The sequence below is a fragment of the Phialemonium atrogriseum genome (assembly GCF_030411735.1).
Source record: "Phialemonium atrogriseum strain 8032-3 unplaced genomic scaffold QBC33scaffold_7, whole genome shotgun sequence".
In the NCBI taxonomy this organism is placed as follows: domain Eukaryota; kingdom Fungi; phylum Ascomycota; class Sordariomycetes; order Cephalothecales; family Cephalothecaceae; genus Phialemonium; species Phialemonium atrogriseum.
The window spans coordinates 923,001-948,536 of record NW_026848144.1 but is presented as its reverse complement, the minus strand read 5'-3'; the positions used below and the strand labels follow the sequence as shown (position 1 = coordinate 948,536).

General features: G+C 56.9%; 11 protein-coding genes across 11 annotated transcripts; 5 read left to right on the top strand and 6 right to left on the bottom strand.

The window, feature by feature from the left end:
- Window positions 1–38: 38 nt before the first annotated feature.
- Window positions 39–1,770, top strand: QBC33DRAFT_532995 (acyltransferase). Its single transcript, XM_060427434.1, has 4 exons — window positions 39–459; window positions 513–531; window positions 596–700; window positions 768–1,770. The coding sequence occupies exons 1-4, from the start codon at window positions 258–260 to the stop codon at window positions 1,594–1,596; spliced, it is 1,155 nt and encodes a 384-aa protein (XP_060285544.1). The 5' UTR covers window positions 39–257; the 3' UTR covers window positions 1,597–1,770.
- A 435-nt stretch (window positions 1,771–2,205) lies between these two features.
- QBC33DRAFT_351534 (putative ntf2 and rrm domain-containing protein) lies at window positions 2,206–4,479 on the top strand. Its single transcript, XM_060423842.1, has 5 exons — window positions 2,206–2,362; window positions 2,437–2,756; window positions 2,812–2,886; window positions 2,953–3,993; window positions 4,045–4,479. The coding sequence occupies exons 2-5, from the start codon at window positions 2,577–2,579 to the stop codon at window positions 4,339–4,341; spliced, it is 1,593 nt and encodes a 530-aa protein (XP_060285543.1). The 5' UTR covers window positions 2,206–2,362; window positions 2,437–2,576; the 3' UTR covers window positions 4,342–4,479.
- Window positions 4,480–6,301: 1,822 nt separating this feature from the next.
- Window positions 6,302–8,148, top strand: QBC33DRAFT_351565 (uncharacterized protein). Its single transcript, XM_060423843.1, has 2 exons — window positions 6,302–7,206; window positions 7,300–8,148. Exons 1-2 carry the CDS (start codon window positions 6,707–6,709, stop codon window positions 8,000–8,002), a joined length of 1,203 nt encoding a protein of 400 aa, XP_060285542.1. The 5' UTR covers window positions 6,302–6,706; the 3' UTR covers window positions 8,003–8,148.
- Window positions 8,149–8,244: 96 nt separating this feature from the next.
- On the bottom strand, window positions 8,245–9,898 carry QBC33DRAFT_568279 (Nnf1-domain-containing protein). The gene is made up of 3 exons (XM_060430508.1): window positions 9,285–9,898; window positions 9,033–9,154; window positions 8,245–8,870 (listed from the first exon to the last, which is right to left on the bottom strand). Exons 1-3 carry the CDS (start codon window positions 9,615–9,617, stop codon window positions 8,591–8,593), a joined length of 735 nt encoding a protein of 244 aa, XP_060285541.1. The 5' UTR covers window positions 9,618–9,898; the 3' UTR covers window positions 8,245–8,590.
- Window positions 9,899–9,919: 21 nt separating this feature from the next.
- Window positions 9,920–13,122, bottom strand: QBC33DRAFT_488549 (uncharacterized protein). Its single transcript, XM_060425436.1, has 2 exons — window positions 12,689–13,122; window positions 9,920–12,619 (listed from the first exon to the last, which is right to left on the bottom strand). Exons 1-2 carry the CDS (start codon window positions 12,837–12,839, stop codon window positions 10,254–10,256), a joined length of 2,517 nt encoding a protein of 838 aa, XP_060285540.1. The 5' UTR covers window positions 12,840–13,122; the 3' UTR covers window positions 9,920–10,253.
- Window positions 13,123–13,147: 25 nt separating this feature from the next.
- On the bottom strand, window positions 13,148–15,428 carry QBC33DRAFT_351503 (uncharacterized protein). The gene has a single exon (XM_060423841.1). It carries the CDS (start codon window positions 15,257–15,259, stop codon window positions 13,436–13,438), a length of 1,824 nt encoding a protein of 607 aa, XP_060285539.1. The 5' UTR covers window positions 15,260–15,428; the 3' UTR covers window positions 13,148–13,435.
- A 917-nt stretch (window positions 15,429–16,345) lies between these two features.
- Window positions 16,346–17,524, top strand: QBC33DRAFT_351395 (nucleotide hydrolase-domain-containing protein). The gene is made up of 2 exons (XM_060423839.1): window positions 16,346–16,980; window positions 17,056–17,524. The coding sequence occupies exons 1-2, from the start codon at window positions 16,443–16,445 to the stop codon at window positions 17,310–17,312; spliced, it is 795 nt and encodes a 264-aa protein (XP_060285538.1). The 5' UTR covers window positions 16,346–16,442; the 3' UTR covers window positions 17,313–17,524.
- On the bottom strand, window positions 17,366–18,728 carry QBC33DRAFT_532977 (putative upf0047 domain protein). The gene is made up of 2 exons (XM_060427433.1): window positions 17,773–18,728; window positions 17,366–17,700 (listed from the first exon to the last, which is right to left on the bottom strand). Exons 1-2 carry the CDS (start codon window positions 18,295–18,297, stop codon window positions 17,602–17,604), a joined length of 624 nt encoding a protein of 207 aa, XP_060285537.1. The 5' UTR covers window positions 18,298–18,728; the 3' UTR covers window positions 17,366–17,601.
- A 337-nt stretch (window positions 18,729–19,065) lies between these two features.
- QBC33DRAFT_351447 (GMC oxidoreductase) lies at window positions 19,066–22,025 on the top strand. The gene is made up of 5 exons (XM_060423840.1): window positions 19,066–19,548; window positions 19,628–20,714; window positions 20,791–20,875; window positions 20,928–21,013; window positions 21,087–22,025. The coding sequence occupies exons 1-5, from the start codon at window positions 19,175–19,177 to the stop codon at window positions 21,804–21,806; spliced, it is 2,352 nt and encodes a 783-aa protein (XP_060285536.1). The 5' UTR covers window positions 19,066–19,174; the 3' UTR covers window positions 21,807–22,025.
- Window positions 22,026–23,881, bottom strand: QBC33DRAFT_351390 (RNA polymerase II-associated protein 1). The gene is made up of 2 exons (XM_060423838.1): window positions 23,489–23,881; window positions 22,026–23,425 (listed from the first exon to the last, which is right to left on the bottom strand). Exons 1-2 carry the CDS (start codon window positions 23,757–23,759, stop codon window positions 22,245–22,247), a joined length of 1,452 nt encoding a protein of 483 aa, XP_060285535.1. The 5' UTR covers window positions 23,760–23,881; the 3' UTR covers window positions 22,026–22,244.
- A 132-nt stretch (window positions 23,882–24,013) lies between these two features.
- Window positions 24,014–25,346, bottom strand: QBC33DRAFT_532968 (retrieval of early ER protein Rer1). The gene is made up of 4 exons (XM_060427432.1): window positions 25,133–25,346; window positions 24,956–25,073; window positions 24,599–24,898; window positions 24,014–24,534 (listed from the first exon to the last, which is right to left on the bottom strand). Exons 1-4 carry the CDS (start codon window positions 25,199–25,201, stop codon window positions 24,449–24,451), a joined length of 573 nt encoding a protein of 190 aa, XP_060285534.1. The 5' UTR covers window positions 25,202–25,346; the 3' UTR covers window positions 24,014–24,448.
- Between the last annotated feature and the right edge of the window lie 190 nt (window positions 25,347–25,536).

Here is a 25,536-nt window from a genome sequence, read left to right as displayed (position 1 = left end):
GCATGGTTCGTGGCTTCCAATTTTGAAAGCTGCATCCACGACCACTCTTTTTGCTATCCATATCCTGGCGAATTGGCAGTCGCCTCGCCCTCATTTCAGTTCTTTAATAGATTCTTCAGCCTCCATATCTAGCGGCATTTTGTGGGTTCTTAGGATGCTCTTCCTGACTCCCGTAGCGCCGCATACCTCACTTGCATGATCATCCGCTCCAAGTGATTCTGTCTTCTTACTAGCTGGACGTAGCTGTGTCTGCGGAGATGTCAAGTCCAGCAGGTCCTCAGCAAGGCCTCGGGTTGCCATGGCGGGTAACATCTTCCCTCGTTATGGGCTTGACTAGTACCGTCTCGAAGGTGTTTCTGTTCGGGTTCAATAGAATCGAGGTGCATGGTCTTCAGAACTTCCTCAAGATCCTGGAGAGTCGCCAAGATCCCCAGACAAGGGAAAGGGGGCTGATTACGGGTATGACCCTCTTGAAAATAGCGCTCAACGTACTATGCAGCTAACCGTCTTAGTTTCAAACCACATAAGTGTGTGCGTATACTCGAAATATCCGTCGACACTCTTTGCCCTTCCAATGCTCATGACACAATGCTAGTCTTGATGACCCTCTCATGTGGGGGGTCTTGCCATTCAGTTACGCCTTTAGTCCCAAGGACCTCCGATGGGGGCTAGGTGCTCATGATATCTGCTTCAAGAACAAGTAAGGCCGTTTGCGCGCCCATCGCCACCCTCTCCTGCGAGTCCAATGGCTAATCGGGTCTCGTTAGAGTCTTGAGCAGCTTCTTTACCTTTGGGCAGGTCCTGCCTACTCACCGGCTCAACCATTCACCACATGGCGGGCTCTTCCAGCCTTCGGTCACGCAGGCGATCCGTCTCCTTTCCGCTCAGCCACACACAACGGTGCCGAGCTCGAACACCCAGGGCTCTACCGACCTCCCGGACCCTTTCACCGCCGGCTCTCTGACCTACACTACCAACGGCCTCGATTCCGTCCCCGTGCCTTCAGCGTACCCACACAACCGCCACGCCTGGGTCCATATTTTCCCCGAAGGCGCAGTGCACCAAAACTCGGCCGTCGACATGCGGTATTTCAAATGGGGCGTCTCCCGCCTTATTCTCGAATCCGAGCCCACGCCTGACGTTGTCCCTATGTTCATTGACGGCAACCAGCATCTCATGCCGGAGGATCGGAAGTTGCGCTTAATACCACGGGTTGGAGCGCGGATCCATGTGACGTTCGGGGAGAAGGTGGACACGGAGGAGAGGTTTGGTGACCTCAGGCAGAGGTGGAAAGAGCTGGTTAATCGGAGTCGCGCAGCGAGGCGAAGCGCCAAGGGCCGAGCCGGCAGCAGAAATGTCCAAGAGGAGGCCGAGGCAATAGGGGAGCTGACGGATGACCTGAAGTATGGAGAGGAAGCAGTGGAGATCAGGGTCGAGGTTGCGAGGAGAGTCCGGGAGGAGGTGTTGAAACTGAGACAGAAGCTGCGATACCCCGAGCCAGATCCCGCGTTTGCCTACGCTGAGACCTGGGCTAAGGACCCGGACAAGAAGAGGTACAAAAGCCGGGTTGATGATAGCTGGATAAACCAGGATTGATCAACCAGCTAGAGGTAGGATATTGAAGGAGACTGTTGCCAGTTGTAGAGACCTACAAATATGGTAGGGAAAGCATAATGATCAAGCGATAATACATGTACAAACAAAATACCTTCCTTGTGCTGCAGGGCCCAAGCCACTTAGCAGCACCTAGTCATGCAATCCGTATGCGCGTACATACAAGGATCTTGAGCGGAAGCATGAAGGAGTGAATGCCTACCCGTTTGCCTTCTTTCATGTGCGTTGGTTGGTGCAGGTCCTTTGGAAGGAATGAAGCATAAAATGGAAGCCACCAACAACAACAAAGGCATTTACAGTGTAGAACCAACTCTCACTTAGGTACTTAGGTACCTAGTTTACCTAGGTAGATTTCCATCAGATCTCTACCTAGATAGATAGATGTGTAAAGCTAACGCCTCCGGCTTTGTGAACAAAACAAAGAAGGGCTAGCCCAGAAGCATTGTCTTATTCGAATGCTTGCAGTTGGCTTGTGCGCACCTTCCAAGCGGGAGCTCGCGCGGTTGTTCCGATGATCATCCGAAAGGTGCAGGGGCCCTGGAGAGTCGAGGTCGACCTTTTTTTTTATTGCGACTTCAATTCACCACGCATCTTGCATCGAATCTCGACGCCACCACCTTCCAGTGACCACATTCCTGTTGCTGGTTCTAATTTAGACCTCGAACCAACGCCTCCTGTCATCTTTTACTGTTTCCGGTTTCCGGTTTCCTTGGGTCCTAATTTTATTTGCCCATCCTCTTTCTCCAAGGTATGGCATCCAATCTTGACCGAACCCTTTCCCCAAACTCTTAATAGCCAGGCTCTTGCTTACTTCTTGGACAGATCGGTCAAATATCTCTCCATTCTGCGCCTTCATTGAACCTTTGGCCCGACCTACTTCAAATCACTCCCCGAAACTATCACGACCACAAGGCATCAGGCGAAAGTGCAGTCAGAAAATACGCCTCATCTTTCCAGTAACCATGGCGACAAACGGTAATGTTAATCATGGCCCTGCCGACCAATTGGGGACTCCGACATCTACAGTAGTGGATGCCACGAGCACAGGCAGCTCGACTAGCAACCTCACTAAGGACGAGGTTGGTTGGTACTTCGTCGAGCAGTACTACACAACCCTTAGCAAGTCGCCTGAGAAACTCCATGTGAGCTCCGTTGATACTTGATTCTGGCGACTGCGTGTACTGACTCCACATCTAGCTCTTCTACGGAAAACGCTCCCAGTTCGTTTACGGTCTGGAGGCCGAAGTTGCCAATGTTTCTGTTGGAAGACAGGTTGGTGGCTTAAGCCCTTCCCACCACATATATGCGTCATATACTAAAGTGGTCGGTGGTTTGCAGGCTATTCAGGATAAGATCAAGGCCCTCGACTTTCAAGACTGCAAGGTCCGAGTCTCAAATGTTGATTCTCAAGCCTCCTTCGACAACATCGTCATCCAGGTCATCGGCGAGACTTCGAACAAGGCGGGCGAGCCCAAAAAGTTTGTCCAGACCTTCGTTCTTGCACAGCAACCATCGGGATACTTTGTCCTGAACGATATCCTGAGATACGTCAAGGAGGAGGGTGACGACGAGCCGGAAGTAGCCACCGAGAAGGAGTCAGCGCCGGCCAAGGAGTCTCGAGTCATTGACATTGTCACCGAGGCGGAGCCCGAGGTCTCAAAGCCCGAGGAACCCGTGGAGGAAGACAGGCCGGCTGATCTGGATGCCACCGTTATTGACAAGAAGCTCGAGGAGGTTGGCGACACTGCGAAGGACGCCGCACCTGCCCCTAGCGAAGACACACCCTCTGAGCCTGCTATCGAGCCAGTAGCAGCCCCCGCCAAGGCTGAGTCTGTGGCACCATCGGCTGATCCCGAGCAGATGGCTCAGGAGATTGCCGAGGAGGACGCAAAGAAGCCAGAGACTCCCAAAGACCCCAGCCCCACGCCAGTCGCCACCCGCGTTGCCGCCCCGGTTGCTGCAGAACCGGAGAAGCCGAAGGGCCCTCCAAAGCCCATGACCTGGGCAAGCCGGGCGGCCGCAGCTGCTGGCCCACCTAGGCCGGCTGTGCCACTGCCCAAGACTGCCACCCCTCCTGCTCAAGCCCGCTCAGCTGCTCCTCCAGTAAGCCAGCAACCGGCCGCCCCGGCCGCCCCAGCCGCTGCCCCCCAAACGACTGAAGCTACCGCCGCCCCCGTCAGTTCGAAAGACCAAGGCAGTGAGTGGCAGACCGCCGGTGCCGGCTCGAAGCGACCGCAGTCTATCTCTGGTTCGCCGGCCGAGAAAGAAGGTACCATGGCATACATTAAATATGTCACAGAGAAGGTTAAGGCGGAGGATTTGAGGGCCACACTGGCTGGTTATGGCGAGTTGGCATACTTCGACATCAACCGCCAAAAGGTATGTTTCCTTTTGACGCCGCTCGTGGGATGGAAGCTGACACGCGACTAGAACTGCGCATTCGTCGAGTTTGCAACCCAGGCAGGCTATAACGCGGCTGTAGCCGAAAACCCCCACACCGTCAATGGTGAGAGCATCGTTGTTGAGCAGCGACGACCGAAGGCGAACGCATACGGAGGGAGCAACTACAATGCCGGCCGAGGCGGGCTGGCTGGTCGTGGTCGTGGCGGGTTTGATGGGAGTCGGTCTGCCAGCCAGGGGGGTCCACGGGGTGGGTTCACTGGGCAATCCCGAGGTCGCGGTGGCGCTCCCCGAGGCCGGGGTGCTTCGCAGGCAGCGAATGCTTAGGTCGCAACAACCGCCTAGGAGCAAAGCCAACCGTCTCCCAGGAATATGGACGAAGTCGCCAAGGTCCTGATGGCTTCGGTTTTCGATCGCCCGCAGGGCCGAAGGGAAACCCTCCATCGTCATTCATTCGTTCAGTGCAGAGAAGCGGAGGCTCTGGCCCCTCGGCTACCTAATTAAGTGGCAAGCGTTGGATTCGGGAGGGAGGGGGGAGGTGTATGTGTATCATTGCTGGAGGAGGCGCGAGCATGGCGGTGTTGCTGGATTCGGGTGCCATTCTTAAATGCATTTTACACCCAAAAGTTTCTTTTCATTCTCTCTGCAACCGGGGGGCAGATGTTGCTTTGTACATTTTGCAGTGACGAAGATGGAGAGAGACGTGCGAAGAAGACCGCCGGCCGAGTGGATGGGGCTGTGATACATTATGGCATAGTAAGGAGGTTGAGAAAGGGCTCGACAAACTGTATAGTACGGGCACAACAACGATATAGCGCCTAGCTGACAAGAAACAGGGCTAGTTCCGATAGTTCTGATGTTCGATGCGAGACACAGGACGGGGGCAAACCGGCAACCGAATAATGGTTGTCGTTGCATACCCTCCCGGCGAAGAGTCATTTTCTCGCCATGTCCGTTTGTCGCTCGAGCCGGCAGTTGATATGACATGCATCCCAACTTCCAGGCATCCGTTCCGCACTTGTGGGGCCCGCGGAAGAAGGGAGTGACTGGTGGTGGTCATGCCCGCCACCCCCCCTTGGAACCCAACTGCGGGCGCATAGTACGAACACACACTCACTCGCTCACTCACTCATCTTACAACCAGACACCAGACACACACATACACACACATTCACACACGCAGACACACCAGCGCGATCATTGATGGTTGTATTACCGCAATCGGTACCGCGTACCTGCAGAGCTTAATATAAATCCTTACTATCTTACGATGCTGCTTTAGCCGCTGCTCACCAGCCCCCCAAACAACCTTCGTGACTAGGTTTGTGTGACTGGCGATCCAGGCAGTTGAAACAAAACTAATTTATTAATTCTGCCGGATCGCGATTTGCTTACGCCAGTGCCATTGGGATTCCATACTATGGAGTGCGGAAGGTGCGGGATCGGAGAGTTAAAAAAGGGCCATTGCGGGCCCGACTAGACGGGGCCGAGAGCCAGGCAGTGGAGACGGGCCTTTAACCTAGCCAACGTAAACGGCAGGCAAGTTTTAAGAGGTGATACCACCTGCCAAAAGAGATCTCTCCTTAACAACCTTAACAAGAGATTTTGCGGAAAATTCAATAGTGACTCAGCCGCGGGGCTAAACGATAGATGCTCAGGCCGAGGACCAGTCAGCTTGGCCATCTCTAATTGGCTTTTTCCAGCTTGCCTTCCCCGTTTACGCAACTGGTATGACAGGGAGGATACCTTGACGAAAGAAACACTGACTGCCTTCTTGAGAGGATCGGCATTCTTTTGGCGATCTTGCCAGGGCCACAACCGGGGAAATTCGCTGGAGAACTCGCAGTACATAGCAATGTTCAATGCGAGCGAACCCGAGTGATCCGCGCAGTTACTGCATGTACATGCTCCGTAATGCGTCCTTGCGCTGGGGGATGCTGGGGCCGCTGGGGTACGCAGTAATAGTTCAATCAATGTAAATACGATGGTTGGCGCTAACGAAACAGGCGAGAGGCCAGTATGAACGAACCAGTCACAGTGGATCCTGCCCCTCCAACTCGCTGCTCAACCACCTACCTGGAACAGCCTAGCCTGGCATACGCGGAATGGGGATCAAGGCCGTGGATCTCTCGGTGCACAGGCATGGGGCCGCTGGTCCAGATGCTAGCCTTCCTTAGAAGGGCGCAGGCCAGCCATCCCCTTCGTTCTTCTGCTTCAGGTCAAGCGGAGGCGACCGAGAACCAAGGGAGGTGTGCTACTGCTACTGGTACCATAGTGGAATGTGATGCCATTCAACCGTCCCGTCCCGCCGTCCTACCCTATCCTCTCGCGTTTTCTTCACTGAACCCTTTTCCCTCTTGCCTTTCTAGAACATCTTCACTTTCTCTTAACCCCTTCTCTCCACCGAGTCCTCTTTCTCCCCTCCTCCGTTCTCTCGTCTGCTCCTCCACCTCCACTCCACTCCGCCTACTTCCGCACCGGCGTCGTTCCGCTTCCTGCACGTTAATTAAGCCCTTTTCCGCCCTGGCGATCGCTCCACCCTTTCTCTTCCGTATGGGCGGCCGTTTGGAGATTGGAGATTCGAGGTACTCGCAGGGCCTTCATCTAAACAACATGCGACCTACGACGGGTTAGAAAGGAGGAAGAGGAAAACACCGCCAAACTCTGCGCAACCAGGGGAGGGGGTGATCCCATGGAACCCTATGATGGCTCATGGAACGATGCCTCATTCGAAGCCCCGTCGCGCCCGCGCCGAATGTCGATGGAGGAGGACTTCTTCTACCGCGAACTCATGACACAGCGGCCAGCCAAGCCGCCCAGCTATGAGACAGCGACAAAGCAGCCATACCCGCGGCATCCGGGTGCAGAGGACGAATCGTCAAGCAGGGTGCAGCCAGACGTATTACCAGACTACTCGTGCGACGTCCATATCGAGGGCGTCTTTATGCGCAAGATGGAGATAGAGGATACGATCAAGAGGGCCGAGTATCGAAACTGGCACATGGTCTACGTCGAGCTCCGCGGAACCGCCCTGAATATTTACCAAGTCAAAAAGGACCGCGCTTGGTGGTCGGTCAAAACCGACGGCCCGGGCGTCTCGCCGGATAGCCCACCGTGGGTCAGGAAGGCCTCGTTGGACAAGGCTTATAGCCTGTTGCACGCGGACGCCGGTATCGCAGCCGATTATAGGAAGTGTGTATTCCCCCCTTTGATCAGATCAAACTAGATGATATAAGTCTGTGTTGATGACGCCTTACTCTATGATCGACTAACACACAATTTCAGACGACGCTATGTCATCCGCGTAAGGGCAGAGTCGGACCAGTTTTTGCTGTCCTGCATCGAGCTGGGGACGTTTGTCAACTGGCTCGACCATTTGTTCGCCGCCATCGGGGTCGCCGCCCCGATAGACGAGCGGGACTTCCCCAGAGATCAGAGCATACCCCGGGTCCAAAGGATACGCTGGCTGAGGGGACAACATCCGCAGCAGCCCGCGGATAACGCGACCGCGTTCCAGCGCCTCGACGCCCGACGGCAGAGTGTGGCTTCCAGCGCCGGCAGCGATCGGAGCGTGGCCGGCAGTATCGCCAATCCAGCAGCGATCGCCTTCGGACCGGGCCACCACCAGCAACCGATCCAAGAGGAGGCGGACGGGGCGCCGACGATAGGGCCGTCGAGGACGGGGCATCCCGTGATGGGCCGGTTATCGACGTCGTCGTATCCGAACGAGGCGGTGGACCCTGACACGGGCAAGTGGGCGCCACGGAACGCGTGGACGTCGAGGCACGACCACCTCTACGCCAAGCTGTGTTTCTCGGTCCTGCTGTTCAAGAGCCCGCGCAAATCCAACTACATCATCGCAAAGGGGAAGCAGTGGTACGTCGACTGGGCGAGTGGGCGCATGGTGCGGGTCCTGCCGCCGACGTACGGCGAGATCGATTCGTTCGGGCCATGGCAGGTGATCATGCCCGAGAACAGGCTGATCTAGAGGAGACGCGGATGCTATGGGTGTGGTTTGGGAGCATGAGGATACTTGCATCTTCGCATTGGGTGGAGACCAAAAGAGCGTATCGCTAAGGGTCTGGGCTGGAGTTCATGGCTGCATCGCGGGTACAAGGTACTGGACTGTTATTAATCTTTTATTTTTCATTTCCAGGGATGAATTTAGACGGATGGGTCGGACGAGCACATACATACCATGTCGCATATCATTAGGCGGAGGGAACTTGAGTAACTAACCCATCGGTTTAGGGGTTGGGTTTCTCTGTAAATAGCTACGGATGTTGGGGGAGGGGCGGCTGCCTGCCAACAAGGCCGGAGAATCTTGTATATACCTAGATACCTTTTCTCTCGCACACAAGATGCCTTCCCCCACATTGACCAAAAACGCCTTGTACGCCATCCTCGGACGAGTAAAGAATGCCGAGTGTCACTCATCCAAGACCATTCCCATTGCCTTGACTCCCCTATACCGATCCGGCGCAGCCCTAACCCGGCCCTTCTCTCCCCTCCCTTCCGCCTCGCCTCTTCCATCCTTTTCCCCTTTTTTCCGTCCCCCCACCTTTCCCCTCCCCATTCACGTCCCCGACATCTCCACCTCGACGGCCCTCGCCTCGGCGGCGAGGTCGTCAGCGACGCCGCCGAGCAGCTCGCTGGCCCCGTCCATGTCGGCGAGGACCCTCTCGACGGCGGCGACGAGCTCGGCCGCCTCGGCGCGCTGGGCCCGGATCTCCTCGAAGAGGCGCGCGTTGTGCGCCTGCGCCGTCTGCAGGCGCGCGTTGAGCTGCGACTGCTGCGACGCCAGCTGCGGGGCCAGGTGCGCGGCTAGGACGTCGTCGGCCGGGAGGAGGTGGGGTCTGTTTTGTTTGTCGGTCCCCTGGTTAGCTTTTCTGAGAGCTCTTCTTGTCTTTTTGGTGTTGTGTTGAGGGGGATCTGGAAATGAGTCGGGGAGGGAAAGGGTAAGGTCGCTTTGTTGTCTGAATTGGTAGGTAGGTAGGTAGGTAGGTAGGTAAACTCACGGCACAGGCGGCTCCCGGTCCGGGTTCTCGCTCTTCCTCCTCGCCGCGTCGCCGACCAGGCTCTCCAGCTCGTTCAGCTTGGCGACCACGTTCCGGTTCTGTAGGATCGACTCGAATTCTCTCTAAGCGACCCCGGGGCAAAGCAAAGGCGTCTCATTAGCAACATGTTTTTTCCGCTTCCACGGGAGGCGGCCACCAAGCCACACAAGGAAGAAACGGGGATGGCCGCGAGAAAGAAAGAAAAAAACTCACGTCGCACTTCTCCCTCAGCAGCCCGACCATCTGCCCCTGCACCGCCCGCAGCGTCGCCGGCGCCCGCGCCGCAACCGTCGGGTAGCAGGCCGCCACGTTGTCCCAGCTGACCCGCTCCAGCGTCCGCTCCAGCGCCCGCCGGTAGACCTCGCGCAGCCCCGCCGCCCGCGGGCCGGGTGTTGCGGGCACGTGCTTCGCGGGCAGGGGCGGCGAGGCCGGCGGCTCTCCTGCTGTGGAGTTGCTGTCGTCGCCTTTCGGGTTGCCGCTGCTGCGGGGGTTATTGTCGTCGGCGGGGATGGGGTCGGGCCCGCCCGCATCGGGTTCTGTTGCCATTGTGGTTTCTGTTGGGGATGATGGCAAGAGTTGGAGGGAAAGACCAAGGTGGGGAACAAAGACAATAGGGCTTTTCTACCAGAGGGCGGTCTTGTGTTGTGGCATAGGTAGGCAGCGTCCTCGGCGGTTGCGAGCAGCCGGGATGGGAGATAACAAGCGCGGGGTGGTGTGTGTGAGACGCGTTGATTGCGAACCTTTCGCGATGTCAGCAGGCTGGGTGGGTCGCCAATGCTTGGGGTTCCCACCCCCCACATCTATCTTCAAGCATCAATGCTCCTGTCATACATGGAACATTTGCGAAGAGACAAGACACTCACTCACTCTTCCAGTATCTTCAGACATAAGCATTCTCATTACTTGGACAAATCTAACAAAAACAAGTATCCCCACAAAACTCGAAACCATGAGACATTAATCAACTCAAACATCCCGTTACAGTGTCGTCAAACAAGTCGTCGAATGTATCTGAACCCGGTCCTTGGCCCCTGGTCCCATATGCAATTGCATCCCTTTGCAAAACGCCGCGGGTAAGAATTTCCCCGGAAATGCAATTCCATGCCAGACCAGAGAGAAATGAAAATAAGGTAAAAAGGGAGCAAAGAAGGAGGGAGGCCAGGAGCTCCTCGGTGTGCAGCCCTATGTAAACTCAACAGTGTGACTTTGCCTGCTGCTGTCCCTCCTCTCCATCCTCCTCCTCCTCCTCCGATCCGCCGGGTCCTGACCAGGCCCGCTGGGTGACGGGCTCGCCGCGCTCCACGTGCCATGGCTCCCCGGGCTGGCGAGACTGCCGAGGCTCGACACCGTCGCCCCGGCGGCTGGCGCGCCGCCCGACGGTCCCGGTTGGCCGGAGTAGTACGCCGAATCCTTCGGCCGCCTGCCCCTGGCGAATGCGGGGTTCGGCGGCGAGAGCGGCGCTGGGGGCTCGCTTCCTACCGCCCTCTCCGCTGCCGATTCCGCTCTCCGCTGGCTGCTCGGGTCTCTCCGGTAGCGACGGCTCGAGGGCGATTCGTCCCCAGACAGGCTACTCACCGAGCCATTGCGGCGGCGGCGCTGCTCCCGCCTTGCCGCCGCCGCCTGCTCCTCCTCTGTCAGCCGCCGCAGTGTGATGTTCCTATCTCTGTCTTCGTGCAACCTGACCCTCACACTGACGGGCTGGCCGGGCTCCGTTGCCCTTGACCCGCCTGACCGCCGTCCTTCCTCATCTGCCAAGCGGCTAGCGGCGGCCACCGCCGCGGCAGCTGCAGCTTCTCCGTCTCGGCGCCTGCGTGACGATCCTCGTCTTTGCGGCCGTCCCACTGAAGAGCCGTCGTGGAGGACCTCGTGCACATCCGGAGGCATAGGTGGCATCGAAACGGGATCCAAAGGCCCGGACCTCGAGTGTGATCCCGAACGAGACGTTCTGCGAGCTGGCGGGGTTACGGGAAAGGGTAAGGGTTGTGAGCCGTTCCCCGCTGGAGGCGACCCCGGGCGAGGAGCCACATAGCCGCCTCGCGGTGGATGAGGCTCGACCATAGAAGACTCTTCCGAGAGTCCTGAAGCTGTCGTCGTAATGCCCGATGGAGGCGGTACAGGGCGTCCTGTCGGTCGTCGGGACGGTCTGCGGGTCGGGGATGGGTAGTCGGCGGTATACCTAGATCCATGGCGGCCAGATCGCCTATCGTCTTCCTCATACCGCGACCTATCATCTTCCCTTCCACCCCGCATATCCGTCATCTTCTTGGCAAGCCAACCCATCCCCAGACCGGCAAGTAGCCCCTTGGCCATGCCACCACCCTTCTTCTCAGTTCTCCGGGAGGGGCTGACGTATGAAGAATATTCGGAATCATCGTAAGCACTGTCTACCCTCGAGTGGCCTGGATGCGACCGTCGCGGGGCCATCGGCCTTGATGGGTGGCGGCGTGGCTCCGTGGCGCTCAATACCGTGGTATCTAGGCCAGAGTGGGGGGGCGGGAGCAAGGGTGACCGTCTCCCGCCGTCCCTCGGATCTTCGGTGTAGTCGCTGAACTCGCTCGCTGCTGGACGATGCCTCCTTAACCTGCTTGGCCGGCTTGGCGTGTCGGTCGCCACGGCGGAGTACTCCTCGTCGTGGCTCTGCTTGTCGCGGCGGCCAAGGAACCTCGCAGCCAAAGCACCGGCGCCCAACGCTGTGCCGACGCCGAGAGCCTTCTTCATGAACCCGCCTTCCTTTCGTGGGGCCTCAGAATATTTTTCATCCTCGACGTAGCTGGGGGATCCTCGTCTCGACCGTATAACCTCGTGTCCTCGGCTTCGACTCCGTACACGGGACCGGCTGCGGCTGTGGCTGCGGCTGCGACTCCTATCGCGATCTCGATCTTGATCCTTGTTCTTGCTCCGACCCTTGAGGAGCGCGATGGCGCCGGCACCTGCAGCCAGAGGAGCGAGCCACTTGAATACGCCGCCACTGGATTTGCGGTCTGGCACACGGCTGCGACCGCCCTCAGACCGTCCGCCGCTGACGAGGTAGTCCCGCTCCCCGTCATGCCTGTAGCTCAGGATGAAATACAAGAGGACCAGGAACGCCATCCACAGGGCGAAGAGGACGAATGTATACTTGGGAGAGCCGTACAGGGTGAGACCCAACGGCACCTGGGCAATTCCAAGCAGGCCGATGGTCCTCCCCGACCACCGGTGGAGGTGGACTCTGAGCGAGCGGCCTCGAATGTTTTTGATAAGGCGGCCGCCAATGGCCTGGAGGAGGATCAGGACGTAGATGGCCACTCCGATGCCATGGTGGGGGTTCGTCAGGCTGCGCGGCGGCCCCACGGCGAGGAAGCCGAGGATGAAGACCACGGTGGTGAGCCCGACGGCGAGAACCTGAAGGTAGGCGTGGTGTCTTGTAGTGGACTCTCGGCTGGCCCTGCGGAACCTCTTGATCAGGACGGAGATGGGGATGATGAAGAGGAATGTGATGGCGGCGAGGACTCCGTGTGCTGTAATTATGCTGTGATACTGTGTCAAGGTCGAGAAACGGTTCCCCATGCCTTTTGTTTTGCACCAAATGTCAGTCAATTTGAGTCCAATCTCCATAGTGTCTTAGGTGGTCGCCCTACCATTATATCGCATAGTCTCAAAGTTCAGCCCCATCAAGTTCGGAAGGAGGAAGGTGTTCTTGGTGAAATCCCATGTTCCGTCTCCGACTACCATGGTATCCGAGGAATATGAGCTGGACCCCGGCGGGGACAGTGTATCTGCCGGGGCCATGATGGCGATGGGGGCGAGCTGCCAGCCGGGAATCGCAGCGGCGGCGCTGGCTGGAATGGAATGCGAGTATGCAAGTGAGACTCGGCGACAACAAGAAGCGTAGATAGCCCGAGATTGGGTACTACTTTGTTTGTCGACGGAAAGAATGGAAGCTCACCAGGAGGAAGCTGGAATCTGGTGAGGAAACACAATGGTGTCACAGAGTGGACATGTTACAGAGAAGCTGGGGACCCTGATTTTGGGGCCTAACAAAAGCTGGTTATGTCCAGCTCGAGTCAAGGACTGTCTGGTTGATCACCAAAATTGAGCCAGGCTGGCGGGGCAACCAAGCACGCACCAACACATCAACAGTAAGATAGAGTGGGGCTGCCAGCAAATGCGGGGCTATGTGTGTGCCCACTTGATTGCCGGATTTGGAAATTACCTACTAACCTGTGCAGGTAGAGAGCTCTTTGTATCGGAAGCTCTCTCTAGATTAAACCTCTCCCCTCCCTATCACCTGAATCCCTCATCTAACATGGAAGGGAAGGGACCATGCAGTTTGGTACAAATAAAGCCAAAACTCTTCCCTTCTCAAGGCGGGCAATCCTTGACCATCATCTTGCATCATCGTCTGCCTTATCCAGGGTCTCTTCCAGGGCCATCCTCTCACTGAAGCTGCGGGGCATTACAGACATTGTTTTCGTAAGGCTGGCCCGGAAGCTGCCCAAGTCTGCGGCGTCGAAACCGCTGCGGCCATCGACACTCCCAACAAACGAGCTGAAATCTCCCATGGCGGCCGCTTCCTCCTGAATCCTGGGGTTGACAATGGCGCTCATCATCAGAGAGTGGCCCTTATATGAGCCAATCGATCCTTGCATGAATCTGGCCGACGTTGGTGTGATGGGTTGTGTGTCGGGCGAGGTTTTAGGTATGGACACTGTTGGCTGGACAGAGTGTAATGGCCTCGTGGGAGCTGTGGGGTGAGTATGAAGCTTGTCATCCTGGTCATCGTCCAGGTCTTCGGAAAGATATTTGTCAGGGTTTTCAGAGCGTTGTTTTGTTCCTGATATCGTGTCTTCGCCCTCGTCAAAGTCGAAAAATTCGTCCTCCCTCATCTCAGCCTTCGTATCCAGTATGTTAGAGTTTGACGACGCTTTTCCCAGTATAACATGTACTTTAACGGGTGCATTTGCGAAGGGGGAACTTACTCCGGCAGATACAGGTGATCCTGCTAGTGGCAATCGCCCTGCTGGTGAAGTCGACTCCTTGGATGTCTTTGATCTCATCGACAGAAAATCGTCGTCAGACCCATCCTTGTCATCTTCATTATTCTCCATCTTTTCCTCTGGAGACTCAGGCGTATTCTCTTTCTCAGTGAAGGCGACCCTCTGACTACGTGATTGGTTCTTCGCCGGGACGGCAGCCGGCGTCACAGCCGTTTTAGTTGTCGTAGGACTCGGTTTAGGCAGAGGCGCGGCTTCATTTGAGCCGTCCATTGTTGTTGGCGCTTCCTCGGGGTCTGGATTGACAACTGTCCAGACCGTGCCCTCGTCGAGGGCTTTTCGAGATAAAGCGCGCAGGGCTTGGGTCGACGAGACTTTCTTCGGCCGGGGTAACCAGTCCTCTTCACCTTCAACATCGAGTAGGGAGGGTCCCGCATATGGCGGTGAGTCATCCACGATGGCTGACGTTGCCTCAGCCTCTTCTAGGCTGCCGCGGGGGCTGGTCGGTGCCTGCGGTGACGACGTCGGCAGGACTTCGATACCCTGGAATTCAAAACGTACGCGCCGGGGGCTTCCCTTGGTCGAGCTCGACGACCTGCGCAATGCGCTGCGTCGTACCCTCGAGTCACTCCCAGACGAGTCCACTGACGACACTGTCCCGTCAGTCTGCCGCCTAGCTGGACTTGGCCAGGCAGCAATTGCGCTAGTCCGGGCGTCGAGGCCTTCATCCACCGACAGAATGCTATCCAAAGACGGGGTAAACGCGGGAGAGGGTGACGGCAGCGGCGAGGAGGAAGGAGGTGAGTGTGGAGGCCGGTCGCTGCTGTCGAGAAGGGGCAGAAAACTCGGGGTGAACACACCCTGGAATTCCTTCTCGCGTTCGTGAGGACTCCTGGGGCCGTCCTTGGGGGTGCCAGAGGTGTGGTAAAGGATGGGGGGTGGTGATCTTCGGCCGCCCCAAAGCCCATGCTCGGTCAGAGTCGCCGGAAACTCCAGGCAATCGCGATTCGGCGCTTGTAGCATCAGGTAATTTGACATTGACTCAGCGATGACTCGGGAGACCTCGTTTGACACATCCTCCGACACGTCCTTCAGTAGTAGGGCGCTGTATCTCTCGAATTCGGCGTTCATGTCTTGCTGGTAGGTGGCAACCTTGCTATCCAGCTCTGCGAGCTTGCCTAGGAGCTCGGTGACGAGCCTCTTCGCGTCATCCATGCTTGGAGTTGCCGGTGGGGCCGTAGCGCGCGTGACTATCAATCGAGGGGCGGGCTACAGCTGCCATCCATGATGGGAAGCAGATTGATTTTTGCACGATCAGGGCTGTTACGGCGACTGGCTGCAGGAAAAGCAGAGAGGTGTGGCGTGGTGCAGTGGTGAAGTCAACGGTGCCAATTCAGAAGCGAAGATCTAGCTGGTGGGCGGTGTGTTGCACTAAGATAGGTCGGTACCTACGAATACAGTTGCCTGGGCCCGGATATTGGCGGCAGAGAGGCTTCTGGACTCGACGATTTCTGGTCTGTGGGGCTGGACCCAGAATCCTGGCTCCGCTATGAATGGGAGTAAATTTGCTGGTGATCCGGCAACCTCCGATAGGGTTGCATGGACTCGATCATCGATCATCAAGCATTCCGGGGATTAAGAACACTGCTGAGACCTGCGGATCAGGTTTGGCCTGCATGAATGCATCAGGTCTCGAATGTTCTACTCCTCCTGCTTCAGTTCCGGATATATATTTGACCAATGCTACCTTACTACCTGTTTGCGTAGCATTAGGTATGTACATACCTAGCTAACGTAGGCAGAATGAAAACCTACCTGGGTGTCAATTAATCAAAAACATGTGGTTGAAAAGGCCAATGCTCATAATAGTAACAGGGCACGGATGCTTCTGCCTAGCGCAACCTAATTCAATGTTGGATGCAAGATGATATCAATTGTTGAGTACACCAGGCACACCCTGAATGGCAGGAGGAGGATACGAGATATATTAGAGTTTCGCTATCATGGCACGTTCCGTCTTCTTATCTCGGAATGTTAGCTGGGTACCCAAGGTATACAACCTCAGACTTCTCAAGATTGATAGGAACTGGGAGAGCTTCTTTCACTGTGCAGTCTCCATTTCACAAAATGACCATCTTAGCAGGGAGTCCTCCAATTTACTGTTATTCGGATTATTGAATATTCTGGAGCATGTGTCGGTTTAATCGCATATATCATAAAGTTGGTTGCAGTAGCGCGACTATGTAGCTATCATGTTTTTACCGGTCGGACCTCAGCCTGGCGCGCGCCACCAAGTTCCTTGCTACGAGACATCAATAATCCAGCGCTGATACGACTTTCTCGCGCCATCGCGGACGTCCTAACTCGCGTCAGTCACCACGCCCACTTCTAGATCACCATGTCGACAATCACGACGACCGCCCTCCAATCATCCAAACCCCCGGTCATCCCGCTTCCGTTCAACGGAAACCAGCCACAGACCATACGCCTGTATCCTCTCTCCAACTACACGTTCGGCGTCAAGGAGACACAGCCAGAAGAAGACCCCTCGGTCCTCGCACGCCTCAAGCGCCTCGAGGAGCACTACACCGCCCATGGCATGCGCCGCACCTGCGAGGGCATCCTCGTCTGCCACGAGCACAACCATCCCCACATCCTGATGCTGCAGATCGCGAATGCTTTCTTCAAACTCCCCGGCGATTACCTGAGGCCCGAGGACGATGAAGTTGAGGGGTTCAAGGCAAGGCTAGATGAGCGGCTCGCGCCCGTGGGCCGTCTTGGCGAGGGAGAGGAGGCCGGGGACTGGCAGGTTGGGGACTGTCTCGCGCAGTGGTGGAGGCCCAACTTCGAGACCTTCATGTATCCCTTTGTGCCGGCCCATGTGACGAGGCCAAAGGAGTGCAAGAAGCTCTACTTCATCCAGCTTCCCAAGTCGAGTGAGTTACACAAAAACGCGTCCTTGCAGTTTTATTGGTGACCGTTTACTGATCCGTTTGGTTACGCTGCTGCAGAGGTCCTGAGCGTCCCGAAGAACATGAAGTTACTTGCAGTCCCCCTGTTCGAGCTTTACGACAACACGGCGCGCTACGGCCCGCAGCTCTCGGCCATTCCCCACCTCCTCAGCCGGTACAATTTCGAGTTCGTCGACGAGGACGGAAACGTTGTTGCTCTCACTCCCGGCACGGGATCACCAGATGGCTACGTCCCCAAGACCAGGGTCCTAGCCGGTGACGATGTGGATATGAAGACGGAGAATGGCACTCACTGATCACTTCCTGCTTATCTCGTCCTAGACGGCGATTGTGGATACTTTGATTCATGGGGAAACGGATAGGTTGAGAGGCGTCCGGCGTCACATTCAAGGCTTCACCACAGATAGATGTCGGAGCATTTTAGCGGACAAAACAAGTTCCAGTAATTCCGAATCATCATCAGACAGGTTGTCTCCTCGATACGCCCCCTGGCTAGGTAGAGGCCATGCCCGATTGCGGCAAGTTTTGCGAACTGACGTCCTTAATCTGAGACACCTAAACACTTCTGTCCTGTGGCTTCTACCCTCAGGCCTTCTCGCCCTGGATGGTCGCCATGACCCGCCGCTGATGTTTACTCGCCCGGAACTCAAGATACCATATCCCCTGCCATGTACCCGTCGCCTTGTTTTTTTTGGACAGTGTCAGCTAAAAGAAACAATTTCAAAAGTTTGCCAATCCCAAAACAGGCCTTACCAGCTTGCCGTCCTTGATCGGGATCGTGACACTCGCACCAATCAGGGCGCTCTTGATATGGGCGGGCATGTCGTCGCTGCCCTCGGCGTCGTGGCGGTACAGCGCCTCCCCCTTGGGGCCGGCCTCGGGGGCTATCCTGTCCAGGGCGTCGCTCATGTCGGCCCTCACGTCCTCGTCCCAGTTCTCGTTCAGGCTAAGGGCGCAGCTCGTGTGCTGGACAAACAGGTTGAGTAGCCCGACCTTGTAGGAGCGGATCTCGGGCAGCTCCTTCATGATGTGGTCGGTGACTAGGTACGAGCCGCGAGAGCGCGCGGGCAGTGATAGTTGCTTCTGGAACCACATTGTGGGGGAGGGCGTCGTCGTTGGCAGTGGCGGGGGGTTAGGACCAGAGTGCGGGAACAGGCCCGAGAAGAGGCTGAGTGGCAATGACCAGAAAAGGTGGAATGCTCCTGGAAAGAGGGCGACTAGGAGCAGGAGGAAGAGGAGGATTGTGGTCGTGTGAGAAACTGCTGGAGTTGTTCGCGGCATATCTCGTCGCACATCATAGACATTGGGGACGTCATATTTCGAGCCCTAACAGTGGGGCAGCTGTGACAGCTCGGAGCCTCAGATCGACTGAAGGAGAGTCTTGGAAGTTTGCGACTTGCATCCTACTTAATGAATTTTCCTTGGAGACGGCTAACCTCCCTAACTACTAAGAACTGACGTATTACATCTCCTTTTCAATGCCTAACAACCTAGAGGGAGAAGGGGGAAGTTCACTCTAACCCTAACCCTCGCGTTACCCAACAGACTCGGACTAAAGGTTAGATTTCGTATCATACATATTTCTCAACTTGTGACCTTGAATTGTAAACTCAGCCATTGCAGAGTAGGGGAGAGAATAAATCCTCCTAATCCAGGCTTGATGATCTAGCACCTCCATAGTTCAAGCCTGTCATGGTACATCCAGAATCGCCTTTGTTCACATGGTATTTTCAGAATCTCAGGCATCAGCTCCGGCGCGGGACCGAGGCTTAACGGGGCCATGCGGGCACCTTGCAGTAAGCACATATTTCCCCGCGTCCAACACCCGACTAAGGGGAACCAATCTCGTTCTCAGAAAAGGAGCACCGTTCCCAGATCTCTACAACAGATCATCGCTAACTGGGATCTCCCCGGCCGAGGGACCGTGTCCAGGTCTTGAGGCGCCCCCAGGTTGGCCCCTCTTTCCTTTTCCCATCAGGTTTAGTGCAAAAGGGGGAAGGGTGGTGAACGAATGAGGAAGGATTCATCATGGGATGGACGTGGAGATGTTTTGTTTTGTGACCACTTCCTCATTTACACGTCCCACCCAGAGGGGCTGATGTTATATTCGGGCCTCCCTCTTTTCAAGGCTTATACTCTGTAAATAATAAATACCACCATGTCTGTCACAGGAGACACAATCTCACCCAATGAGCCGGGGATGCCCGAGCCTCCGTCGGGCGATTTCTTCAATGAGACGCAATGGGCTGTCCTGATAGCGTTAGCAGATGCTGTGGTTCCCTCTATCACTCCCGAGTCTAGAGTGACGGACGAAAAAACCCAGAGGTGTCTGCCGGACCAGGAGTATCATGAGTTCGTCCAGGCCAACAAGGATAAAATTGCTGAGGCCCCAGGCGATGAGTCCTTGCTTGAAGCATTGCTCGATGACCAGCCTTCAAAGCATCCCGCATTCCTACATCACTGCCGACGGACACTGAGCTCCCTGCCGGGCCCTGCCAGAATGCAGCTAGGAGGTGTCCTCTCCGCGTTGGCGTAAGCTCCACCCTTCTCGCGTGTCCCCAGCACCCAACACGCCATGACCGTGTAGGGCAATATATCTGACTGTATACAGGACCCGGCCCGGAAGCCTCCTCCTAACCGGCCACATGATACCAATCCATGAGCAACCCATGCATGTCCGCGAGGCGATACTGCAAGCCTGGCGCGACTCGTGGTTCCAGACACGGCGGCTCCTCTTCAAGTCGTTCACCCTTCTAGCCCAGAGCGCCTGGGTGACGACGAGCCCACTCTTCGGCCGGATCAGCGGCTTCCAGGACGTGCCGCGGGAGTGGAAGGCGGGGCCGCACTTCGACTTCTCCTTCCTGCAGTTCGAGGACAACGCGTCAGAGCCGGCCGTGCTCGAGACCGACGTGGTCATCGTCGGGTCTGGCTGCGGCGGTGGCGTCTGCGCCAAGGTGCTCGCCGAGTCCGGCCACCGCGTCGTCGTCGTCGACAAGGGCCACTACTTCCCGCCGTCGCAGCTGCCCATGCCGCAGCACCAGGCCATGCACCACCTGTATGAGAACGGCGGTTTCGTGCCCTCGGCCGACGCCTCCGTCAACGCCGTCGCGGGTTCCTGCTGGGGTGGCGGCGGCACCGTCAACTGGAGCGTCGCCTTGCAGACGCAGGGCTACGTCCGCCGCGAGTGGGCCGACGACCACGGCCTGCCCTTCTTCGCCACGGCCGAGTTCCAGACCTGCCTCGACCGCGTGTGCGACTTCATGGGGGTGGGCGGCGCGGGCGTGCGCCAGAGCCACCGGGGCCAGGCCCTGCTCGACGGGGCCAGGCGCCTCGGCTGGGACGCCAAGCCCGCGCCCCAGAACACGGGCGGCAACGACCACGACTGCGGCCACTGCCATCTCGGATGTGGCAGCGCCGGGAAGCAGGGCCCCGCCGTCAGCTGGCTGCCCGCCGCGTCGAGGGCCGGCGCCAAGTTCCTCGAGGGCTTCATGGTCGACAGGGTGCTCTTCGACGAGGCGTCGGGCCGGAAGAGAGCCACCGGCGTGGTGGGCAGGTGGACGTCGAGGGACAGCGATGGCCGTGTCATCGGGCCGGCGGAGGGCCGCGTAACGAGAGAAGTAGTGATAAAGGCGAAGAAGGTCATCATCTCAGCCGGCAGCTTGTGGAGCCCGCTGATCTTGAAGAAGAGCGGCCTGAAGGTGAGAATAATTCACGGTGGCAAGCGAAGTGAGAGCGGGCCCTTGAAGAGAACCTGGACTAACCCCCGTGGTGCAGAATCGACATATTGGCCAAAACCTGCATCTTCATCCCGTTAACTTTGTTGGCGCCTACTATGATGAAGATACAAGACCATGGGAAGGTAAGGAGTCTGTTTTCGGTCACGTCCCTCGCAGATGCTAATGGCCTCACAGGTTCGAGTATCACGAGTCTTTGCACTAGCTTCGAGAACCTAGACGGTCGCGGCCACGGCACGAAGCTGGAGTGCATGTGCATGGTTGTAAGTCAAAAAGGGAACCCCCACTCCCATTACACTATCCGGCCATCCATGACTGACCTGGGCGCCCCAAAAGCCGTATACTTTCCTCCCGAACAATATCTGGCGCAGTGGCCTGGACTTCAAGAGGTCCATTATGCGGTACCGCCACATGGACGGCTACATCTCCCTCACTCGTGACCGGGACACTGGCCAGGTGTACGCCGACCCGGTGACGGGCAGGCCCTGCATCGAATACACCCCGTCGGCCTTTGACGCCGAGCACACGATGGAGGGCGTCATCGCCCTCTCTAAGATCTGCTACATCACCGGCGCCACCGAGATACAGCCCTTCGTGGGGGGCGTCGAGCCGTTCATCCGGCCGCAACAACTTCCAGAACCGGCAGTAGCAACAACAACTACAACAGCAGAGACCAAACCTGACCCCGTACACCGCCGCCGCTCCTCCTCCTCCCCCAAGGCCGGCGGCAGCGCCTCCCTCGCTGCAGACGAGATGGACCTCGGCATAGCCGACCCAGCCTTCACGGCGTGGCTTGCGCGCGTCCGCGCCGCGGGCAACAAGCCGCCGGGCACGCCGTTCGCGTCGGCCCACCAAATGGGAACGTGTCGGATGAGCAGCCACCCGGGAGCAGGGGTGGTGGGTCCGCGGGGCGCCGTCTGGGGCGCCGAGGGTCTGTTCGTCGCCGACGCTAGCGTCTTCCCCAGCGCGAGTGGGGTGAACCCTATGGTCACTAACATGGCGATTGCGGATTGGATCGCTAGGGGGGTTGCGAGAGAGTTGGCGGAGGGGGGATAGGGGGCTGTGTAGGAGTGGTAGCTGGACTCCAGAGGGAAATAAGGGTTTCCTACACTTGTAAATGCTGTCTAATAGCCCGTTTCTTCACAAATATCCATGATCGATTGTTGGTATTATCGTGCCAGAAACTTTACCACAAGGGTCCTTATATAGCCACCATCTAGTAAGAGCTGCGCTTCCAGAGCACAACCTGCTGGAAGCGGGGAGTATGTCGAAAAGTCCGGTTCCATCGATGGAAATTCCTATATCAATTGTCGCTAGGGATGTATATCAGACAGAGTGATATTGGCCTTGTGACCCTCAAAAAGGCCAACTTTCTAAAGGAAAAGAATGCCATTGCCCTTTTATAGAGCCCCTTCCAAATGAGTAAGTAAAGTCACGCTTACGCCGTGAGGCAGCCCCAGAGGCCGCCTCTGCTTGACCTCCTCGCTAGCCATATCAGTCTTCCTCCTCACCCTCGGCGTCCTGATCATCCTCCGAGCCCGGAGACTGATGGCCGGCCTTCGTCCCATTTGCGGGCGGGCTCCGGGCCCCTCCGTTCCCCTCCCGCGCGGCGGGCTCCTCCACGTCCTCCTCCTCCTCCTCCTCCTCATCCAGGAACCCCAGCGGGTTCTCCTTGTACCGGAGCATATGGCCCCGCAGCTCGTCGCTGGGGTCGTCGATCGTGATGTCCAGCTGGTCGACGACCTGCTCCTGGTCGGAACCGATCCCGATCTTCCGCGCAATGTTCTTGGACCGTTGGCTGCGGATGGTGGTCCGCTGCATGACCGGGTAGTAGTATGCCCCCTTCTGGCGGAGCTCCCCGTCGTTGTACGCCATGATGATCTCATCGCTGTACTTGGACTCGTGGTCGAGCTCCGTCTCCTGTGCCGTCTCGTAGGCGCGTACCCGCTGGAACTGGAAGCAGGACGTGCTCTCGCCGCTGCTGTCCTTGGGGTACAGGTCGTCGCTGTTACACCCGGGGTTGTCCACGTCGAAGCGCTGGCGGAACCGCTCACCGTTGAGCACGTTGTCAGCGACGAAGAATTCATAGTTCATCATGTTGTTCGGCTTGTGGTTGTGCTTCGGGTCCCGCTCATACGCCTCCATCGCGGCCTCGAAGGCCTGCTCCTCGGCCTCGGTGCGCTCGATTGGTTTGAAGACGCCCGAGAGGAGGCGCGTGTCGTACTGGTTGCTGACGGGCACGGGGTTGTGGGTGAACTTGACCGTCACGTAGGCTCCTGAGTCGGGGAAGGCGTCCAGGTCGGGGAGCATGGGGTAGGCGTTGACCAGCTTGAGGTTGCGTTTCGACGGGTGCTTGACCCGGCTGCGATCCTTCAACTGCTGTTGTGCGACCTCGAAGCTCTTGTCGATCTTCCGCTTCATGTAGGCTGGCGAGTCCTTGTCGGGCTCTGGCGACTTTCTCTTCTCGGGTCTCTTGAACGCATTGCCGGACGACGGTCGGAGGAAGACGTCGCTTGGGCGGGACTTGGACGACTGCGTGGATGAGATGTACTCGGTGCGGCGCAAGAAGGAAACGGAGGAGTCGCTGGCCTTGGGCTTGCCAAGGGTCGAGAGCGGTCTCAGTAGCGCCCTGTCGCGAGGATGGACCTGTGGTGTCTGAGCCGGAGCTTGGATTGCTGTTCGCAGGTCAGCAATCCGTTACAGTGATTGCAGTAGAGGGCTAAGGGAGAGCAGCATACAGCTCTCATCACCGTCAAAGATGCCTGGCATTCCCACCAAGTCCAGCGGCATGCCAAGCTCCGCATCGGCCTCAATGTTCAGCGGCTGCTCCCGCGCAAGGCGAGAGGCAAAGCCAGGTGTGGTGTATTGACCGCTCGTAAGTCCAGTATTCGGGATGTCGAGGAGCTTGGGCGGCACGGGTGGTGGAGGGAGCGCATTCGAGTATCGGATTCTGGCAATGAAATCTTGATGGATCATGCGCTCGCCGCCGCGAGACTGTGAGGATGCCATCTGAAGACGATTCAAAGCAGTGGTATTGTTGGTTTATTCAACGGCTTCGAATTTTGGCTGTAGAGAAGTGAAGTGTGGCGAAGGTGAGGACAACTGACTGAGACGCGGTCGCGAGGTTGAGCGAGAGAAAAAGTGGACGAGGCTGAAAGCTAGGTAACCTGCCAGCACCCACCTCAAGCTCAAAGCCAAACAGTAACAAGAAACAATAGGAAGACACAACAATACCTACCCGAATAACAAGATTCCTCACTAATACAACAGTAATTAAATCGAGCCTCGAATTTATTTCTCCTGCTCAGAGTTTCTTTCTACGAACCCCTTAACCCTCTCTTCGGCGGCCCTCAAGCAGTGGCAAACATCTGTCCACATGGCAGTCGGATTTAGCATTGTGCAACCAATTCCGCCCTGTTCTATAATGCGCTCTGATGCTGTCTAGTACCTCAGCCTGTCCAAGCCACGTCTGGCGACATAGACACTATATAACCCCAAACCAAGACCCAGAAAGGCAGATTAGTGTCCAGCCTCGGGACCCGACATTGGGGCCGCAGGCGAATTAGAACGAGTACTCATAAAATAATGTACAGGGTCGTCATGAGCGCGGAGCGCGTGTCATAATACAATGTATTCCAAGGATTGGCCTCGGCGTCCCGAAACGACATCTTCCCAGGTCGTTATTCTCGCCGCAACATCTAGTTCCTGTTCTTGTTGTAGCGGGTCTTGCCGAACGTGAACGGCACGTAGCGGTACTTGACCATGTGCTGGATTTGCTTTCTCACTGTAGGAGACGGTTAGCAAAACATATCGCCGTGGCGCGTGGCGGGGGAGGATGGGGAGCCTACTGGTGAGGATGAAAAGCATGAACCAGTACATGACCAGGACAGGCCAGAAAACTGGGACATTGAAGATCTCGAACCAGCTGCACACAAACGCAATAGTGACGGCTCTGGTGGCCGAGTGCCAGAACTTGAACTCGGGGAGACGGCGGATGAACGGGCGAAACTCCTCGTCCTGCTTGGTGGGCAGACCGCCGACTGCACCATCCTCCATCTCGTTATCTATCGCCTCATTGGAGGGGTCAAACTTGGGCTGGAGGAAGGCGAGGAAGAGGTTGAGGAGATAGATCCCCAAGGCGTATGCGACTGCACACTCGTCAGCAACGTTTATCAACTGCGACACCAGGGAGGGACCCGACTCACCGATATACCAGCCTTGCGCCACGAAGACGCGCACGAAGAACAAGAACAAGGCGACGCCGGTTCCGACCCATCGGTACAGCACAAAGGGAGTGGACTGATCGAGTAGCGCTTGGTATCTCTGGCGGAGTCTCGGTTAGCAGTGCGATCCTCGAATATAAAATGTATTCCTCAACTCACCCTCTGTAATCTCGAGGTTTGTGCAGTGACGGCCTCAAAAGGCGTCTGCTCGGATTCGATGGGCTCCATGATGATAAGGGTTTCGGGTCTGCTGGATGGGAAGTCGAAATGCCGTCGAAAATATTGAGATTTGAACACGTAAAGTCGAGCGAGTGAAAGAAGATGCAGAAGTGCGAGCCAAGGCTGACCAAGGTGTTTCGCAGGCAGGGGATTGGCACAAGGAAATTTGAAAGCTGTCGCGGACCTGCAAAGTGTCGAGTCTGACCTTACGTAAGGACCTCAGCAAAGGGAGTCTTAAGCTCCACTTAAATTCCAAGCCACTCCGTTTCTAATTTAACCCCTGGCGTCGAGTGAATCTGTGGCGCAAGTTGAGTGGATGACATTATCCTCGGCTCATCGCGGTC